A 22,078-nucleotide genomic window follows, 5' to 3' on the forward strand; every position below is an offset into this window, starting at 1 on the left:
AGTTAGCCTGCAGCTTAGTTGGCTATCAAGCCCAGACAAAGCTTCATCTAAATGTACACTGAGTGTACAACACATTAGGAACACCCGCTCTTTCCAATGTATAGACTGATCAGGTGAATCCAATGTAAAATCCCGTTGCAGATGTATTTTTATTTTGGAACTTTTTTCCGTTTCTGTTTTAAAACAGATAAAAATACAAACTTGGTAAAGTTGTGTGGTTCTCTAGCATTAGAATGACACATCTGCTAACCAGACCTCTCATTAAGCGATGGTCAGACAATGTGTATTAAGAACTTCCAACGCTGCTGTGTTTTTCACGCTCAACAGTTTTCTGTGTGTATCAAGAATGGTCCACCACCCAAAGGACATCTGGCCAACTTGACACGACTGTGGGAAGCATTGGAGTCAACGTTGGTCAGTATGCCTGTAGAATGCTTTCCACACGTTGGTCAGTATGCCTGTAGAATGCTTTCCAGACGTTGGTCAGAATGCCTGTAGAATGCTTTCCAGACGTTGGTCAGAATGCCTGTAGAATGCTTTCCACACGTTGGTCAGTATGCCTGTAGAATGCTTTCCACACGTTGGGCAGTATGCCTGAAGAATGCTTTCCACACGTTGGTCAGTATGCCTGTAGAATGCTTTCCACACGTTGGGCAGTATGCCTGAAGAATGCTTTTCACACGTTGGTCAGTATGCCTGTAGAATGCTTTCCACACGTTGGGCAGTATGCCTGAAGAATGCTTTCCACACGTTGGTCAGTATGCCTGTAGAATGCTTTCCAGACGTTGGTCAGAATGCCTGTAGAATGCTTTCCACACGTTGGTCAGTATGCCTGTAGAATGCTTTCCACACGTTGGTCAGTATGCCTGTAGAATGCTTTCCAGACGTTGGTCAGAATGCCTGTAGAATGCTTTCCACACGTTGGTCAGTATGCCTGTAGAATGCTTTCCACACGTTGGTCAGTATGCCTGTAGAATGCTTTCCACACGTTGGTCAGTATGCCTGTATGACTGTAGAATGCTTTCCACACGTTGGTCAGTATGCCTGTAGAATGCTTTCCACACGTTGGTCAGTATGTTGGTCAGTATGCCTGTAGAATGCTTTCCACACGTTGGTCAGTATGCCTGTAGAATGCTTTCCACACGTTGGTCAGTATGCCTGTAGAATGCTTTCCACACGTTGGTCAGTATGCCTGTAGAATGCTTTCCACACGTTGGTCAGTATGCCTGTAGAACGTTGGTCAGTAAGCATTCTATGCCTGTAGAATGCTTTCCACACGTTGGTCAGTATGCCTGTAGAATGCTTTCCACACGTTGGTCAGTATGCCTGTAGAATGCTTTCCACACGTTGGTCAGTATGCCTGTAGAATGCTTTCCACACGTTGGTCAGTATGCCTGTAGAATGCTTTCCACACGTTGGGCAGTATGCCTGTAGAATGCTTTCCACACGTTGGGCAGTATGCCTGTAGAATGCTTTCCACACGTTGGGCAGTATGCCTGAAGAATGCTTTCCACACGTTGGGCAGTATGCCTGAAGAATGCTTTCCACACGTTGGTCAGTATGCCTGTAGAATGCTTTCCACACGTTGGTCAGTATGCCTGTAGAATGCTTTCCACACGTTGGTCAGTATGCCTGTAGAATGCTTTCCACACGTTGGTCAGTATGCCTTTAGAATGCTTTCCACACGTTGGTCAGTATGCCTGTAGAATGCTTTCCACACGTTGGGCAGTATGCCTGTAGAATGCTTTCCACACGTTGGGCAGTATGCCTGAAGAATGCTTTCCACACGTTGGGCAGTATGCCTGAAGAATGCTTTCCACACGTTGGTCAGTATGCCTGTAGAATGCTTTCCACACGTTGGTCAGTATGCCTGTAGAATGCTTTCCACACGTTGGTCAGTATGCCTGTAGAATGCTTTCCACACGTTGGTCAGTATGCCTGTAGAATGCTTTCCACACGTTGGTCAGTATGCCTGTAGAATGCTTTCCACACGTTGGTCAGTATGCCTGTAGAATGCTTTCCACACGTTGGTCAGTATGCCTGTAGAATGCTTTCCACACGTTGGTCAGTATGCCTGTAGAATGCTTTCCACACGTTGGTCAGTATGCCTGTAGAATGCTTTCCACACGTTGGTCAGTATGCCTGTAGAATGCTTTCCACACGTTGGTCAGTATGCCTGTAGAATGCTTTCCACACGTTGGTCAGTATGCCTGTAGAATGCTTTCCACACGTTGGTCAGTATGCCTGTAGAATGCTTTCCACACGTTGGCTACGAGTGCATCGCTTCTTCTTCTTTTAAAGTGTTGCAGTTCTGTCCTTGAGCTGTTCTTATCTATTAATGTTCTATATTATGTCATGTGTCATGCTTTGTGCGGACCCCAGGAACAGTAGCTGCTGCTTTCGCAACAGCTAATGGGGATTCTAATAAAATACTAAATAATCACAACCCAAATTTTAAAAGTGTCGGAGTTATCCTTTTTAAGCTAATTTCCCTGGCTTTGTCTATTTGATGGCTTTGTGTTTGATTTACGTTCCCTGTAGAAGTAGATTGGTTCTGTGCTGGGCTAGTTTTCCTGGCTCCGGTCTCCTCAGTGTACAGAGGCCCATTGTTCTGAAGTGTGGTGTTGTTTGTGGTGTGTGTGTGTGTGTGTGTGTGTGTGTGTGTGTGTGTGTGTGTGTGTGTGTGTGTGTGTGTGTGTGTGTGTGTGTGTGTGTGTGTGTGTGTGTGTGTGTGTGTGTGTGTGTGTGTGTGTGTGTGTGTGTGTGTGTGTGTGTGCGCGCGCTTAGGGAGAGAGTGAGAGAGTGGTGGGTTAAGTCTTCCCCTGTGCGCTCACTCTCTCTCTCACTCCCCCTCCCTCCCGCCGGTCTACTGCTGCCCAGCCATCCGGGGCATGCTATCAGGCACTGCCTCACCACCTCTGCCCTCACTGACCTCTCAGTGCTGGAAGGAAATGCCTCACCCCTTGACTGTGTGCTTGCACAGGCTTGTTTACGTGCGCAGGCATGTGCCATATTACTATCAGTCTCTGCACATAGTCAAGGGGTGAGGCATTTCCTTACAGCCACAATATAAAAAAACATGAACTTTGTTGGCCAGAAACGGTGCTTTGGGCTTACAGTGAAAGTTAGCTTGATCTGTTAGTGCCACAAACATAATCCACTTTTGAGTTCAGGGTTAAGTGCTCTCGTGGCTTGAGCTGTTAGACAGAAATATGTTTAACTTGTTAATAGTTTGCTCTGAACTATTATGACTGTATCTGTTTCCTCTTTACCACTCTTAAATTGTGAGTGTGACTGATGTTTGTTTTTGAGACACGTGGGAAGGGGGTTCAAACTCCTCTGACGGGGGTCTTCTGGGGAAAGGGGGAGGGGGGTGTTTGTCAGCACCCCTCTAACAGGCCAACATTGGCTTTGAGGCCCCCTCACTCTCTCCACTGCCAAATTACCCCCATCCAGTCCAGCAATCAGGCCCTGAACCACAGCTAGGCTTGGCAGCAGCCCCAACCCGCAAATACTTTGAGCACACACACACACACACACACACACACACACACACACACACACACACACACACACACACACACACACACACACACACACACACACACACACACACACACACACACACACACACACACACTGTCCAGTAAGACATCAGAGTCCAGTAGGTTCCATTGGTTACGGTATCATGCCTGTATTTTACTCTTTCTCACTTCCCATACTGTTTCACAATAGGGTCTTGGGGAAGTCACCAGTTTGCACTGTAGACCTATACAGTGAAACACTCCTGTTCACCCATGGAAGTCTTATCACAGCCTGTGTGTTTGGTGCATATATACATACCCGTATCTTAATGCTCGTTAGTGTCGTGGCAAGGAAGCAAAACACGAAGCGGATTTAACTTGATTAGGAAAACAGCCCTAATGTTTGAAACAAACATTATTATGTTGTCTGTCATCCAGAGTCACATTTGTTTATTTTCCAAACAATAGCACGCAATATTTTGCATACAGCAGATTTTTAAAGGACCAATGCGTTTGGCCTGCTTCATGTTTCCATTTTTGCCATAGACAAAATGTTGTGATACTGGTATCGTCCCAGCCCTAATGTTCATGCTTCTCTGTGTTGGCGGGCGTGGGTCTCTTTGCTGGGTGGATGTCTAAATGTTTGTTGTCTACAGTATCTAACCCAGTCTCCTCTCTCTCTCTCTCTCTCTCTCTCTCTCTCTCTCTCTCTCTCTCTCTCTCTCTCTCTCTCTCTCTCTCTCTCTCTCTCTCTCTCTCTCTCTCTCTCTCTCTCTCTCTCTGTCTCTCTGTCTCTCTGTCTCTCTCTCTCTGTCTCTCTCTCTCTGTCTCTCTCTGTCTCTGTCTCTCTCTCTCTCTCTCTCTCTCTCTCTCTCTCTCTCTCTCTCTCTCTCTCTCTCTCTCTCTCTCTCTCTCTCTGTGTGTGTAGATGACAGTATCTCAGCAGCGAGTGCGTCTGACGTGCAGGATCGTCTGTCGTCGTTGGAGCTGCGCGTCCAACAGCAGGAGGATGAGATCGCCGTGATGAAGGCGGCGCTGGCCGACGTGCTGCGACGCCTGGCGCTCTCCGAGGACACGGCCGCCACCGGCAAAAAACAGACCAGCACCAAAGGTAGTCAGTCACCTCAGACCCCATCCCTGAACTCTCACCGACACCATCAGTCGCCATCACTGTCACCGATTCTACATGTTTGAAACCCTCTAGAAACCCTACAACGGGACAGTCATCTCTCCACCAATTTACCGTACCTGTGATCTAGCACTGTACATTCCATTCATCTCCACTTTCCCAAAGGCTCGTTTAGCCCCATTTCCTTTGGATTTCTTCGCCAGGTTGTAGTCGTGAGAGTCGGCTATCTTGTATTCCTCCGCTTGTGTTTACACAAAGGAAGTTCGGCAGCGGAGCCAGAACCTGGATCTGTTAACAGTTTCACTCCGACCTTGACCCACGGTGCAAAACGTTTCCATTCAGATCGCAGCTGTGCAGGCCTATGCGCGTGTGTGTGAGCGCGTGCTTGGGGCTCGCGGAAGGGCCCGTTTGGAGTGTTGCTATGCCACAGTGAATACCGTCTACCAGAGAGCCACAGCAAGGAACGTGCTTATTTTACCTTCACACACCTTCACAACATGTGCGGACACACTCAATTCAATCACAGGCTAACACAGGAACAGCATCACAATCCAGTCTCTCACTGTGAATGAAATCTGTCCATGGGGAATTGATACCGCTCCATTCTCCCACACTATAACCAACTGAGGTTCTCTCTGAGCTCAGTGACAAATTAGAGGCTCATATGCCCAGCCAGCAGTAGGGGGAGGGAATTCCTGTGGCTGTCCCTGTCAGGAATATCATTCCCCGGCTGGGCAAGAGAGAAAGACAGAGGGAGATTGAATGCACTCTCAGATAGAGGCAGAGAAATAGATTACATTCTCAGAGAGAGAGGGGGAGATGTGTTGTGCCCAGAGTCATTGGCGAGCTTATGGGTTCTGTAATCACGCTTCAGTAATAACCACCACCCACTCACCCGTAGCCTGGCTAACTGACTCCAGAGCTGTCCATCTGCACACAATAAGACCATCTGTCTCCCGGGCCTGTGTGTGTGTGTGTGTGTGTGTGTGTTCACGTGCTCGTGTGTGTGTGCGCTCCCTGTGTGTGTGTGCTCCGTGTGTGTGTGCGCTCCCTGTGTGTGTGTGCTCCTTGTGTGTGTGTGTGCACCCGTGTGTGTGTGCGCGCCGGTGTGTGTGGGCGCCCGTGTGTGTGGGCGCCCGTGTGTGTGGGCGCCCGTGTGTGGGCGCGCCCGTGTGTGTGCGAGCCCGTGTGTGTGTTTCTGGCCACGCTCATGCACGTGCGTGCACCTAATTGTGGGAAGTCTAACATTATCTGTGTGTGTGGTGACTGGGCAGCCTTGTCCTGACATTTCACTTTCCCTAATGAAACCAATTACTGTACGATCATGTGGAAGTCTCTCTTTTCGGGAAGTGTCTTGGCTGGGAAGCCATGGCTCCTTGATAAAGAGAGATCCTGTCCCCATTTCTCTACCTGTTCAGGATATGTCACCATGAAGAGAATGTCTTTCATGAATGCTCCTGATGAGGTGGCGGCTGGTCTCCTGAGGGATCTCCTCCCAGACCTGGACTAAAGCATCCGCCAACTCCTGGACAGTCTGTGGTGCAACGTGGCGTTGGTGAATGGAGCGAGACATGATGTCCCAGATGTGCTCAATTGGATTCAGGTCTGGGGAACGGGCGGGCCAGTCCATAGCATCAATGCCTTCCTCTTGCATGAACTGCTGACACACTCCAGCCACACGATGTCTAGCATTGTCTTGCATTAGGAGGAACCCAGGGCCAACCGCACCAGCATATGGTCTCACAAGGGGTCTGAGGAGCTCATCTTGGTACCTAATGGCAGTCAGGCGACCTCTGACGAGCACATGGAGGGCTGTGCGGCCCCCCAAAGAAATGCCACCCCACACAATGACTGACCCACCGCCAAACCGGTCATGCTGGAGGATGTTGCAGGCAGCAGAACATTCTCCACGGCGTCTCCAGACTGTCACGTCTCTCACATGTGCTCACATGTGAACCTGCTTTCATCTGTGAAGAGCACAGAGCGCCAGTGGCGAATTTGCCAATCTTGGTGTTCTCTGGCAAATGCCAAGCGTCCTGCACGGTGTTGGGCTGTAAGCATAACCCCCACCTGTGGACGTTGGGCCCTCATACCACCCTCATAGAGTCTGTTTCTGACCGTTTGAGCAGACGCATTCACATTTGTGGCCTGCTGGAGGTCATTTTGCAGGGCTCTGGCAGTGCTCCTCCTGCTCCTCCTTGCACAAAGGCGGAGGTAGCAGTCCTACTGCTGGGTTGTTGCCCTCCTACGGCCTCCTCCACGTCTCCTGATGTACTGGCCTGTCTCCTGGTAGCGCATCCATGCTCTGGACACTACGCTGACATACACAGCAAACCTTCTTGCCACAGCTCGCATTGATGTTCCATCCTGGATGAGCTGCACTAACTGAGCCACTTGTGTGGGTTGTAGACTCTGTCCCATGCTATATACTATATATATTTAACTTGTTAGGGAGTTATATTCCTGTGCGGGTAGCGTGACTACAGCTCAAGCTCATTACCATAACGCACAATGCGCAAAAATATTCCTAAAAATATTTAACCTCCACACATTAACAAGTAAAATAGCTCAAATGAAAGATAAACAAGTTGTTTATCTAGCCAGCAAGTCAGATTTCTAAAATGTTTTACGGCGAAAACATAGCACATATTTATGTCAAACCACCACCGCAGACATAGCTCATTAGCATAGCCAAGTAGGAAAAAATATGCAATCAACAAACGCAGGATTAAAAGAAAAATCATTTCACTAACCTTTTGAAATCTTCATCAGATGACAGTAATATAACATGTTACACAGTACATTCATTTTTTTTCAATAATATGCTATATATATCCATAAATCTCTGTTTACAATGATGCATCGTTCAAATAATGCTACTAAAATGTCCGGAGAAATTAAATAGCTCCGGCAGATAACGTCAGCTAACAAGGAATACACATCATAAACTTTGACTAAATATGCATGTTTTACATATGTATAGGAAGATACACTTCTTCTAAATGCAAACGCTGTGTTACTTTTATTTATAACATTACATTTTGCGTTTACTAGGCTATAATAGGGAGTTGGCGCTCCCACATTAGCATAATGACTCCTCTATCTTGGAGTCGACAGAAACCCAAAATTAATACATAAATATTCCCTTACCTTTGCTGTTCTTCCATCAGAAGACCTGTAAGGGATTATACTCACCAAATTAGCGTTCAGTTTTCAAGTCTGCGTCTTTCGGTTCTCAAAATAGCCTGATTTTGGTAAAAATGTAGGCAAAATTGATGTGGGTGCGCACCAAAACGTCGAAAGTATATATAATATGTCGAGTAAACTTGTTAAACTATGTTCATAATTAAGCTTTAACATGTTATAAAGGTGTACAGCAATTTTGAGGACGAAGCTAAACACACACGTCTTGTCATTGATCATGAAGAAAAGAGAGAGCGGGAGCATAGCGAGCATACAGGGCACTATTTTTTTGGCGTGACCGAGACCTTTCGGCACGCTCAACGTCTCGTGAGCGCGCGATTCACACACTGACAAGCCCCATAGAAGGCAGCCTTCACGCTGAACACGTAGAAACTGTTCCCAGAGCGGTAGCCTTTTGGGAAGTGCGTTAAAGATGACGTCAAATTAGGGGCAACTTTTTCCATTACAAGAGAGATTTTGGGAGAATGCATGCCCTGACACTTCTGCTTTACATAGAGACAAAATTAAAATGGTTTTAGAAGTGTTAGTGTTTTCTATTCGATAATATTTTTTATATGCAAATATTAGCAACTTTTGAAAAAAAATTATCCTGTTTTATATGGGTACCCAAATCCTCCAGAAGGGGCAGTAAACTGTGGTATCCTGAACAGGATATAGTATAAAATCACAATGAGGTACACAATTGAAAGTGTAAAAGACCTGAAAGAGAAGTACCGGTACAAAGTAGTTGGTCTACCCCTTTAACGTTGCAGACTTGGCACTACTGGTGAAGTATGTCAGGCTGAACGCAGCCCACCAAATACAAGATATGCACTGACACCTGCTTCTCACTCACAATGTTACGTTTCTTCTGATCAGAGAAACCTAGCTGCTCGCGGGGCCGTGGCGATCTGATCTCCAAAGGAAAAACTCCCTTCTGTTCAGAGGAACCCAATCAGCGTGCAGGGATGTGGACGCTATCTAACTGGTCTCCTTGTGAAAAATGCATAGAGGAAGCGGTTACTGCCCAGGACAGTTGGCAATAAGTCCCAAATCTAGAAACTACTGAGATTATTTACACTACCTCGCTAGCTCGTAGAGGGATAAATGGCTTGGTGCACACAGTCCTCACGGAAAACAACCTGCTGGTGATAGCTACCCGTCCAACTTAGATTGTTTACTGACAGGCTAGCTAGCAAATGACAACTCACGAGAGAACTACAACTCACTCACTCAACTTTACATCAACGATCACATCCTACTAAATAGTGCACGCAACTTATCAGCTCTGGCTGGTATAAGGTTGGAAAATTAAACGATTGGGGGATTGTTTTAAAACATATGTACAGAAGTTTGCATTTGCCTTTGCCACTCTCAAATTCTCCTGAGCTCCAACTTCCTTCCCCTGGCTATCCGTATTCGTCCCACTACCTCCCCTTGCATTCCGTCCGATTGGCTAATGGGACCAACACTCAGTAACTGGGAAAGAATTGTGCATCTTTGATGTGCACCTCTTCAGAAATACTTTATTTCTGACATTCGTCCTTTTCGTCTTCTTCGTTTTCTTCTTTGTTTCCTTCTTCTTCGTGGTCTTCTTCTTCATCTTCTTTGTTGCGGTCCAAACACTTAAAAGACACACCCTACCCCCTCAGCCCTCAAATGAAGTGGACACTTCTGATGACGTATCATGACGTCTGACGAGTTTACACTTGCAGGGCGAGGGAGGAAGGGATGATTTTTAAATGGACCACCCTTGCCTGGAAATTCGTCACTTGTTCATGATTGTGTTTTCAGCCATCGGTAACATGTGTGTGCTAAACTCAGTAAACAAAGAAGCGCCCTCTCATTGTCAACTGCGGTTATTTTCAGCAAACTTGTGTAAATATTTGTCTGAACATAACAAGATTCAACAACTGAGACATAAACTGAACAAGTTCCACAGACATGTGACTAACAGAAATGGAATGATGTGTCCCTGAACAAAAGTAACAGTCAGTATCTGGTGTGGCCACCAGCAGCATTAAGTACTGCAGTGCATCTCCTCCTCATGGACTGCACCAGATTTGTCAGTTCTTGCTGTGAGATGTTACCCCACTCTTCCACCAAGGCACCTGCAATTCTGGGGGGAATGGCCCTAGCTCTCACCCTCCGATCCAACAGGTCCCAGACGTGCTCAATGGGATTAAGATCCAGGCTCTTCACTGGCAATGGCAAAACACTGACATTCCCGTCTTGCAGGAAATCACGCACAGAACGAGCAGTATGGCTGGTGGCATTGTCATGCTGGAGGGTCATGTCAGGATGAGCCTGCAGGAAGGGTACATGAGGGAGGAGGATGTCTTCCCTGTAACACACAGCGTTAAGATTTCCTGCAATGACAACAAGCTCAGTCCGATGATGCTGTGACACACCGCCAAAGACCATGACGGACCCTCCACCTCCAAATCGATCCCGCTCCAGAGTACAGGCCCCAGTGTAACTCTCATTTCTTTGACGATAAACGCAAATCCGACCATCACCCCTGGTGAGACAAAACCGCGACTCGTCAGTGAAGAGCACTTTTTGCCAGTCCTGTTTGGTCCAGCTACGGTGGGTTTGTGCCCATAGATGACATTGTTGCCGGTGATGTCTGGTGCGGACCTGCCTTACAACAGGCCTACAAGCCTGTTGTACAAGCCTCTCAGCCTATTGTGGACAGTCTGAGCACTAGTGGAGGGATTGTGCGTTCCTATTGTAACTTGGGCAGTTGCTGTTGCCATCCTGTACATGTCCCGCAGGTGTGATGTTCGGCTGTACCTAACAGGTGTCGGTACACGTGGTCTGCCACTGCGAGAATGATCAGCTGTCTGTCCTGTCTTAGGCGTCTCACAGTACGGACATTGCAACTTATTGCCCTGGCCAGATCAGCAGTCCTCATGCTTCCTTGCATGCGGCATGCCTAAGGCACGTTCACACGGATGAGCAGGGACCCTGGGCATCTTTCTTTCTGTGTTTTTCAGAGTCAGTAGAAAGGCCTCTTTTGTGTCCTAAGTTTGTAAGCTGTCTGTAAGCTGTTAGTGTCTTAATGACCATTCAACAGGTGCATGTTCATTAATTGTTTATGGTTCATTGAACAAGCATGGGAAACAGTGTTTACACCCTTTACAATGAAGATCTGTGAAGTTATTTGGATTTTTATCATTATTAATATACACCTACTGTATGGTAGCTTGCAAATTAACTAACTATAACGTTAGGCTGCCTAGCTGGAAGTTCTGAAGAAGGGAGATGTTTTATTTCTACAATTTCCAAAATACAACCAAACAAAAACATCATTGCTTTTTACAAGACGTGTTTGTGCCGTTATGTGATTTAGTAGCACAATTTCGAACTTATTTGCATTTGTTTTTACTTCCACTTGCATGTTGACTTCTCCATTGATGATGTTTTAAGTTTTTGCAGACTTTTCTTAGTGGGTGTACAATCATCGCAAATTGATTTATGGGGAGTTTCAGGCCACGGGGTGAACATAATTGTACACTCGCAAAGCCCACTAAAAACAAGGGCTAAGGTGCTTATGTTGCAAACTTCTCTTGCATTTAAAAAGTGCCTTACTATATAAAAAAAAGGCACAAAAAACCCCAGAACCCTTTACTGTATGAATGGTAGGATTGGAGTAGGGCTGTTGTGGTGACTGTATTACCACCACACGGGCAGTCATGAGTCACGGCCCATGAGTGCAGTAAAATTCCACGTGACCTTTGAGTCATGGTAATCCCCTTTTTATGCACTCTGGGCATGCTTTGGTAGTACCCAACTTGCTAACTACCATCAGGTCCTAATGGCCTGGTACTCAGGGCTCTATTGTTACCGTCAGGTCCTAATGGTCTGGTACTCAGGGCTCTATTGTTACCGTCAGGTCCTAATGGCCTGATACTCAGGGCTCTATTGTTACCATCAGGTCCTAATGGTCTGGTACTCAGGGCTCTATTGTTACCATCAGGTCCTAATGGCCTGGTACTCAGGGCTCTAATTGTTACCGTCAGGTCCTAATGGCCTGGTACTCAGGGCTCTATTGTTACCGTCAGGTCCTAATGGCCTGATACTCAGGGCTCTATTGTTACCGTCAGGTCTTAATGGCCTGGTACTCAGGGCTCTATTGTTACCATCAGGTCCTAATGGCCTGATACTCAGGGCTCTATTGTTACCGTCAGGTCCTAATGGCCTGGTACTCAGGGCTCTATTGTTACCGTCAGGTCCTAATGGCCTGGTACTCAGGGCTCTATTGTTACCGTCAGGTCCTAATGGCCTGATACTCAGGGCTCTATTGTTACCATCAGGTCCTAATGGCCTGATACTCAGGGCTCTATTGTTACCATCAGGTCCTAATGGCCTGATACTCAGGGCTCTATTGTTACCGTCAGGTCCTAATGGCCTGATACTCAGGGCTCTATTGTTACCGTCAGGTCCTAATGGCCTGATACTCAGGGCTCTATTGTTACCATCAGGTCCTAATGGCCTGGTACTCAGGGCTCTATTGTTACCATCAGGTCCTAATGGCCTGGTACTCAGGGCTCTATTGTTACCGTCAGGTCCTAATGGCCTGGTACTCAGGGCTCTATTGTTACCGTCAGGTCCTAATGGTCTGGTACTCAGGGCTCTATTGTTACCGTCAGGTCCTAATGGCCTGGTACTCAGGGCTCTATTGTTACCGTCAGGTCTTAATGGCCTGGTACTCAGGGCTCTATTGTTACCGTCAGGTCCTAATGGCCTGATACTCAGGGCTCTATTGTTACCGTCAGGTCCTAATGGCCTGATACTCAGGGCTCTATTGTTACCGTCAGGTCTTAATGGCCTGGTACTCAGGGCTCTATTGTTACCATCAGGTCCTAATGGCCTGATACTCAGGGCTCTATTGTTACCGTCAGGTCTTAATGGCCTGGTACTCAGGGCTCTATTGTTACCATCAGGTCCTAATGGCCTGATACTCAGGGCTCTATTGTTACCGTCAGGTCCTAATGGCCTGATACTCAGGGCTCTATTGTTACCGTCAGGTCTTAATGGCCTGGTACTCAGGGCTCTATTGTTACCATCAGGTCCTAATGGCCTGATACTCAGGGCTCTATTGTTACCGTCAGGTCTTAATGGCCTGGTACTCAGGGCTCTATTGTTACCGTCAGGTCCTAATGGCCTGATACTCAGGGCTCTATTGTTACCGTCAGGTCCTAATGGCCTGGTACTCAGGGCTCTATTGTTACCATCAGGTCCTAATGGCCTGGTACTCAGGGCTCTATTGTTACCGTCAGGTCCTAATGGCCTGATACTCAGGGCTCTATTGTTACCGTCAGGTTCTAATGGTCTGGTACTCAGGGCTCTATTGTTACCGTCAGGTCCTAATGGCCTGATACTCAGGGCTCTATTGTTACCATCAGGTCTTAATGGTCTGGTACTCAGGGCTCTATTGTTACCGTCAGGTCCTAATGGCCTGATACTCAGGGCTCTATTGTTACCGTCAGGTCCTAATGGCCTGGTACTCAGGGCTCTATTGTTACCGTCAGGTCCTAGTGGCCTGATACTCAGGGCTCTATTGTTACCGTCAGGTCCTAATGGCCTGATACTCAGGGATCTATAGTTACCATCAGGTCCTAATGGCCTGGTACTCAGGGCTCTATTGTTACCGTCAGGTCCTAATGGCCTGATTACTCAGGGCTCTATTGTTACCGTCAGGTCTTAATGGTCTGGTACTCAGGGCTCTATTGTTACCGTCAGGTCCTAATGGCCTGATACTCAGGGCTCTATTGTTACCATCAGGTCCTAATGGTCTGGTACTCAGGGCTCTATTGTTACCATCAGGTCCTAATGGCCTGGTACTCAGTGCTCTATTGTTACCGTCAGGTCCTAATGGCCTGGTACTCAGGGCTCTATTGTTACCATCAGGTCCTAATGGCCTGGTACTCAGGGCTCTATTGTTACCATCCGGTCCTAATGGCCTGGTACTCAGGGCTCTATTGTTACCGTCAGGTCCTAATGGCCTGGTACTCAGGGCTCTATTGTCCCTCTAACCACTAACATCAATGCAAATACAATGTAAAATCACATCAAACACTTATCATCAGAACAGTAGGTCTATCATACTTTTAAAACAGTGTAAAACATGGTTGTGGTGGATGCTGTTTTAAAGCCTAACACAACGAAATGGACAGCGCTTTCTACGGTGCTTATGCCCGAAAAAACCCTGAATTAAAATGATGATTGTGATACAATACATGATTCAATACATTGCCTACCGCATATTATGCATGGGGAAGATAAACATAAAACAAAACTGATTTAAGATGTCTTTGTACATAATTTGTCTAGCCTATACTTCAAAACTCAAGTAATCTCAAGGAATCGCAGTTGAGTGTGGACTGTATTGTTATGCATACTGGATGGACTGGTTACTTCATGCTACACTCCAAACTTTCTATCCTTGAGTCTGGGAGAGGTCATATAGCCCTAGGCGATGCTGTTGTTTCATTGATTATGCAGGGCGGCTTAAGGTTTGCCTGCAGTTAGTGAATTTGCATTTGATTTTGAATATCCTAGTAATCAGGATTTTCTTCATATTTTCGTAATGAAGTGAGTGACTTGGCTCTGTCATAACCTCACATGGTTTCTCTTATCATTGCTATGCAGACGACACACAATTAATCTTCTCCTTTCCCCCTTCTGATGACCAGGTGGCGAATCGCATCTCTGCATGTCTGGCAGACATATCAGTGTGGATGACGGATCACCACCTCAAGCTGAACCTCGGCAAGACGGAGCTGCTCTTCCTCCCGGGGAAGGACTGCCCGTTCCATGATCTCGCCATCACGGTTGACAACTCCATTGTGTCCTCCTCCCAGAGCGCCAAGAACCTTGGCGTGATCCTGGACAACACCCTGTCGTTCTCAACCAACATCAAGGCGGTGGCCCGTTCCTGTAGGTTCATGCTCTACAACATCCGCAGAGTACGACCCTGCCTCACACAGGAAGCGGCGCAGGTCCTAATCCAGGCACTTGTCATCTCCCGTCTGGATTACTGCAACTCGCTGTTGGCTGGGCTCCCTGCCTGTGCCATTAAACCCCTTCAACTCATCCAGAACGCCGCAGCCCGTCTGGTGTTCAACCTTCCCAAGTTCTCTCACGTCACCCCGTTCCTCCGTTCTCTCCACTGGCTTCCAGTTGAAGCTCGCATCCGCTACAAGACCATGGTGCTTGCCTACGGAGCTGTGAGGGGAACGGCACCTCAGTACCTCCAGGCTCTGATCAGGCCCTACACCCAAACAAGGGCACTGCGTTCATCCACCTCTGGCCTGCTCGCCTCCCTACCACTGAGGAAGTACAGCTCCCGCTCAGCCCAGTCAAAACTGTTCGCTGCCCTGGCCCCCAATGGTGGAACAAACTCCCTCACGACGCCAGGACAGCGGAGTCAATCACCACCTTCCGGAGACACCTGAAACCCCACCTCTTTAAGGAATACCTAGGATAGGATAAGTAATCCCTCTCACCCCCCTAAGTTTTAGATGCACTATTGTTAAGTGACTGTCCAACTGGATGTCATAAGGTGAATGCACCAATTTGTAAGTCGCTCTGGATAAGAGCGTCTGCTAAATGACTTAAATGTAAATGTAATGTAAATGAGTGACACATTACCTTGATCTGTGCAGAATGTCTCACCACTATGCGTTTCCATCTCCGCTCTCTCCTATTTTCCTTTCTTCAGTGCGTAGACTGTTTCGTGAAATATGTTTCGTTGCACACACCTGTCCCGAACAGATTTAACTTGTTTCCCAAATTAAGCACCGGGTAGGTACAGGAACAAGATCTGAGAGCCCAAGGCATGCAAATGTATAACAAAAATAAATAAAAACCTTATTTACATAAGTATTCAGACCCTTTGCTATGAGACTCAAAATTGAGTTCCGGTGCATCCTGTTTCCATTGATCAACCTTGATGTTTCTACAACTTCATTGGAGTCCACTTGTGGTAAATTCAATTGGTTGGACATGATCTGAAAAGGCACACACCTGTCTATATAAGGTCCCACAGTTGGCAGTGCATGTCAGAGCAAAAACCAAGCCACGAGGTTGAAGGAATTGTCCGTAGAGCTCTGAGACAGGATTGTGTCAAGGCACAGATCTGTGGAAGGGTACCAACTAGATTGGACTCTTTGGCCTGAATGCGTCTGGAGGAAACCTGGCACCATGCCTACGGTGAAGCATGGTGGTGGCAGCATCATGCTGTGGGGATGTTCTCCAATCTAGGCGGTCATTGTATATAAGAATTTGTTCTTAACTGACTTGCCTGGTTAAATAAAGGTTAAGTAAATCAAAAAATAAAAAGTGACAGGGACTGGGAGACTAGTCAGGGTCAAGGGAAAAATGAACGGAGCAAAGTACTGAGAGATCCTTGATGAAAACCTGCTCCAGAGCGCTCAGAACCTCAGACTGGGGCGAAGGTTCATCTTCCAACAAGACAACGACCCTAAGCACACAGCCAAGCCAATGCAGGAGTGGCTTCGGGACAAGTATCTGAATGTCCTCGAGTGGCCCAGCCAGAGCCCGGACTTGAACCCGATCGAACATCTCTGGAGAGACCTGAAGATAGCTGTGCAGTGACTCTCCCCATCCAACCTGACAGAGCTTGAGAGGATCTGCTGAGAAGACTGGGAGAAACTCCCCAAATACAGGTGTGCCAAGCTTGCAGCATCATACCCTAGAAGACTCAAGTCTGTAATTGCTGCCAAAGGTGCTTCAACAAAGTACTCAGTAAATGGTCTGAATAATTATGTAAATGTTATATTTAAGTTTTGTAGTTTTTTTTTTTAAATGTGCAAAAATGTATAGAAACCTGTTTTTGCTTTGTCATTATGGGTGTTGTGTGTAGATGGATGAGTTAAAAAAATGATTTAATCAATTTTAGAATAAGTCTGTAACATAACAAAATGTGCAAAAAGTGAAGGGGTCTGAATATTTTCTGAATGCACTGTACAGATGTCTTTTTCTCTCCTGTCCCTGTTCCTGCCCATTTAATAATGGCCATTTTAAATCAAAACTAATATGACATATTAGTGAAGACCAGATTAAATTGAGAATAGTCTGATGGGTGAAAATATGACCACTTGATGAGAGAACAGCTGTGCAGCCTGAGGCAAGGAACGGAGCGCAGGCTTTTTTTTTGCTACTTACTCAAATCATCAATAGACTGTAGTCGCACCATGCAGCCCATATACGTTTTGATTTCTAAGACATTCTGAGGTTTGTATCATTCACTACTAAAGTTGCCTTTATATATAGACAATAGGACCTTTGTGGATTTCATATTGCGGGGCAAGGGGCCCACCCTCTTGGGAGCCAGGACATGGGCTGGCGTGGTTACAAGTGGGCTGCGGTTGTGAGACCGGTTGGACATACTGCCAAATTCTCTAAAACGACAATGGAGGCGGCCTATGATAGAGAAATTGACATAAAATTCTCTGGCAACAGCTCTGGTGGATATTGCTGCAGTCAGCATGCCAATTGCACGCTCCCTCAAAACCTAAGGTATCTGCAGCATTGTATTGTGTGACAAAACTGCACATTTTAGAGTGGCCTTTTTATTGTCCCCAGCACAGGGTGCACCTGTGTAATGATCATGCGGTTTAAGCAGCTTCTTGATATGCCACACCTGAGAGAGATGTTTTTTTTTGTGCGTATGCAACATTTCTGGCATCTTTTATTTCAGCTCATGAAACATGGGGCCAACACTTTAAATCTTGCGTTTTATGTTTTGGTTCAGTGGGGAGGCCTGGAGATGCTGAACGTGTTCATGTTAATTAACGATCAGTTACCGTGAGGCCGGCAGTCTTTTCCATGACAATAACCAGCTGACAAAATGTAATGACTGCCACAGCCCTAATTGAAGTGCTCACCCTGTGTCACCCTTGCTTAGCCTTTTCGTTGCACATCCCTCTATCCATCATCCGTCTCTCCTCCCTCACACTCTCTGATCCCTCGTTTCGGTCAGCTCTCCATTCGGCTGGTCACCTTTTTATCTCATTATGACATCACTCTCCTATTTAATACCATCTATTGCCATAGCGATGGCTCCTGGCAACCCCCGCTGTGTGTGTGTGTGTGTGTGTGTCCTATTGTAATGGGATAGTCAGCACTCCTCGGAAATGTACATGGATGCAATTAAGAGGTTATTGAGCTGATGTTACAGCACTGGCAGTTTGACACGTACAACAGTGGTGCTCTGAATATTTCAGCTCTGTTGTCCTGCTCTCTCAGTGACGTGGGCAGTAATCCGGGACTGAAGCAGACAGGAAGCAAAGGAAATCACGTGGTTCAGTTCAGGTTCTCTTCAGACACCCATGCTCTGACTGCAAGGCCAACTCTGCAGAGTGTCTGCAAACCACCTCCGCCCCACATATACACACTTGGAGCAGGCATGCCCCCCCCCCAAACAGGACCCCTTCCTGCTCCTGAGACCCCCGTTTCCTTACTCAACTACCAGATATCTCTTCCTCTCTTTCTGTGTATTGTTCAGTCTTTCTTTCCCCTCTACTATGTACATTCTTGGGTTTTTATCAGATTTTTGGGGGGTTTTAGGCTTTTAGGTTTTGGGTTTCTGTACAACACTTAGTGACATCAGCTGATGTAAGAAGGGCTCTATAAATCCATTTGATTGATCTGCTCAGCACTGTATCCCTTTCTCTCATTCACTTTTCTCTTTTTCCTGCCTCTTATCTTTATCTCTCCAGCTCCAGTCTTATCCCACCCTTTCTTCCTCTTTTCCAAATCATTTATTATTTAATTTTTTAATATATTTTTTTTAAATTTTACCTTTATTTTACTAGGCAAGTCAGTTAAGAACAAATTCTTATTTTCAATGACGGCCTAGGAACAGTGGGTCAACTGCCTGTTCAGGGGCAGAACGACAGCTCGGGGATTCGAACTTGCAACCTTTCGGTTACTAGTCCAACACTCTAACCACTAGGCTACCCTGCCGCCCCGGGAGGGTATTATCAGGAATGAGGAAGCCAATCTATAGGGAGGTGAACACACACACACACACACACACACACACACACACACACACACACACACACACACACACACACACACACACACACACACACACACACACACACACACACACACACACACACACACACACACACACACACACACACACACACACACACCTGTCAATCACAGCAGTTTGATGGGAGAGAGAAGTAGGCCTCTCAGATCAGGAAGCCAGGTTGATGGAAGAAGACTGCCTCTTGCAAGGTGTCAATCATTATTAATACACAGCCGTTAGAATCGGACCGGGTTGATTTCGCTTGACTATTCATTCATCAGACTCATTGACTCTCCCTCAGGCCTTGTGTACCAGCATTGCCGGTCTTCTCCTAATTAGTCTCCAGCTGTCTCTTCTGCCTTGATGGCGGTGGGGGAGGGGGATGAGACAGGAGAGAGCAGGGAGGTGGGGGTGTTGGTGGATGGGGTATCCCCCAACCCGGCCCTGCAGAGGGAGACCAGATACTCCACCATGCTGTGTGTGTTTGAACTGGGGGGGGGTAATGGGCCGTGAAACCAGGCCGCGTGTCGCCGACACGGGATCAGGCCTCTCCTGGGACACCACGCGCCCCCAAACATAACCCCGCCCCTCACCCGTCCTCCGGTCACTGCACAGACTTACTCTACACACAGTAATTCTTACAGAAGTGCTTAGAAAGGACTGAGTTGATTTATTAAATGAAAACCACAACAAAGAAGAGAGCATTCATCTAATCTTCTCTCCGAGATTTCACACCATTTGTTTGTGTCATCATCCATTAGAATCTTGGCTGTATTAACTCAAATACTCATCATTCACTTTACTTATGAAACTCATATGAGTGTGTTTCCTACGGAGTGTTGCATCATGGTGTCCGTGCTGCTGTTTATAGTGTATCTAGCGTGTGTTCCGGCTCTCTGCATGAGGACCGTTAATCAATGGTTTATCTCACCGAGACGCCTACTCTCTTTCCTATGAGCTCCCTCTTCCCTCCTTATCCAATTAGGCTGTCTGGTTAACGGGGTGAGGGAGGGGGGTGAGATGGGATTAGCCAGGAATCTGCTCTCCCTAATCCTTCCTTTGTCCTCCCTCGGATCAGACTCTTAACCCTTGTTTGTTTGTCTGTCTGTCGAGCAGTCATACTCCCTTGTTCAACCACTCCCCATCTCCTATACAGTGCAGTAATACCTAGCAATGAAAAATTCTGACCCCTTGACACCCCCCCCCAAAGAGCATAATGTTTTGTACACTCAGTGTATATCTTATAGTTGTCCCTTCTGAATGTGCTCTCTCCTGCTCCCTTTAGGCCATAATCCCCTGCGTGAGGCCTACTCGATGTCCTGCATCCCCAACGGCAGCTCCGGCAGCCGTAAGCCCAGCCATAGAGACCGAGATAGCTCCACAGTGTCTGTCGCCAGGAAGGATACCTTCTCCTCAGCAGCCAAGAGGTACTGTACCACACACACACACACACACACACACACACACACTTCCCATTCAAAAACAGTCATTGCTCAACTCTAGACCTGCTCATATCAGATCGGCAGCCGTTGATGAAGTGCCTGTGTTGACATGATGTTTTGCTCTGAAACGCCACATTAATCTCATTTGTCAACCTGTTTTGATGTTGATCACGTGTTTAATTTTCTACCTTCCAGCTTGCAGTCATTCAACAGAATAAAGCCTGTAAATTTTACCCTGGTTCTTTGAGGACAATAATCTTGTGATGGGGTACCTGTCACAGCCTGTATGTACGCCTATGGCTAAGCATTGCTGAGCACTTCCTCAATGAGTAACTAGACATTAATCAAATATGCTGAGTCTGTTTTACACTGCCTATTTGAGGAAGTCGGCGCTTTGTAAGTCTTCGCAGTCATGAAGGCTGCTGGTAGAAGTTGCTCGCATAGGCACAGAGTCAGGACCAGCTTGTCCTCTTGTCCTCTAGATGTGTTTCTGTCCCCCTGTCTTCACTGGTTGTATTTCCCCTGTTTTGTTAACCCCCTGGTTGTCTCCACAGCGGTCAGACAGCAGAGAGGAAAAAGGACACCCCTCCGCTGGAGGGCATCAAGGAGAAGCAGGAGGGGCCCTCCCAGCCCAACCAGGCTAACGATAAAGCCCCCCCTGCCAGCCCCATGCAGCCCTCGCCGTCCCCCTCCAGCTCCAGCCACCCCCTCTCCCCCCACCCCCCCCAGTCCCAAAGGCAGGCCCTGGAGAACAAGGGCACCTCCCCAGCCAAAAGGTTCCTCCGACGCACACTTTGATCTCCCTTTTCCAACGCAATGCCCTGCCGACACTGAGCGCTCTTGACCTTTGCTTACCTTTCACTGGGGGCGGAGTTGGCCTGCTTCTCAGATCACTCACATTATTAACCCCCCTCCCGTCTGTCGCCGTCTCTCACCTGTATGTTCAGCTATCTTTCCACGTACAGACTCCGCCACTGCAGATTTTCACTTCTCGACCTGCTCTCAACACTACTGACCTTTTTTCCTTTTAGGCTACTTGTAGCACAGCCCTTTCATTCAGACGAGACGAGAGGAAAGTACAAGAGAGGAGTGGAACGGTTTGCAGATGTCCCTTCTGCACTCATCCGCAACAGTTTGAGGCCTCCCACTGTATCGTTAGGAATAGGAGAGGCCCTGTCTCTCATGTACCAGCTGTGCTCCGTACCAGTCAGGATACACACACACACGCGCGTACACATGCGCGCACACGCACACACAAGCTCCAGCTCCAGCCCACAGACCGACTGCACTCACTAATCAAAGCACTGGTCAACCTCACACTCATGACCCACACCATAGATCAACATCAATTATTCTCAGAAACATTGAAAATCAATTCAGTTTTTACAAAGAGCACCCCGGGAACACATCCCTGCCCATTAGACTGGGCAGTATCAGGTTATTAGTCAGGACTGCTGATGTGCCAGATACATTGGCTGGAAAACTCATTTGCTAGCAATTGTGCGTGTGTCCACCCAATATGAAATGAACCAGGCCTCAGAGCAGCGCAGTGCACATGCAGGGGCCTTGCTGGGCAGGAGAGGCATGTGGGTATTATAGGGTGATTTTGACCTATTAAATGGTCCCTTTCCAATCCAACCAGAGGAATGGATAGCATGGGAGTCTCAAATAGGCTTCAGTTCACACTCACTTAGCTAGAATAAAGCCTTGAGATGCAGTGAGTGCA

General features: G+C 47.2%; 1 protein-coding gene across 3 annotated transcripts in view; it reads left to right on the plus strand.

Moving 5' to 3' along the window:
- The window catches only part of LOC124041366 (echinoderm microtubule-associated protein-like 4), a 121,804-nt gene that overhangs the window by 74,188 nt on the left and 25,538 nt on the right, over positions 1–22,078 (plus strand). For 2 of the 3 annotated variants that reach the window (XM_046358879.1, XM_046358878.1), the window contains exons 2-4: positions 4,453–4,635; positions 20,196–20,337; positions 20,907–21,128. In XM_046358879.1, coding sequence (XP_046214835.1) covers positions 4,453–4,635; positions 20,196–20,337; positions 20,907–21,128 — 547 coding nt within the window. The remainder of the gene's footprint in view (positions 1–4,452; positions 4,636–20,195; positions 20,338–20,906; positions 21,129–22,078) is intronic. The other variant, XM_046358880.1, reaches the window with a different exon arrangement.

The sequence above is a fragment of the Oncorhynchus gorbuscha genome, linkage group LG08 (genome assembly GCF_021184085.1).
Source record: "Oncorhynchus gorbuscha isolate QuinsamMale2020 ecotype Even-year linkage group LG08, OgorEven_v1.0, whole genome shotgun sequence".
In the NCBI taxonomy this organism is placed as follows: Eukaryota; Metazoa; Chordata; class Actinopteri; order Salmoniformes; family Salmonidae; genus Oncorhynchus; species Oncorhynchus gorbuscha.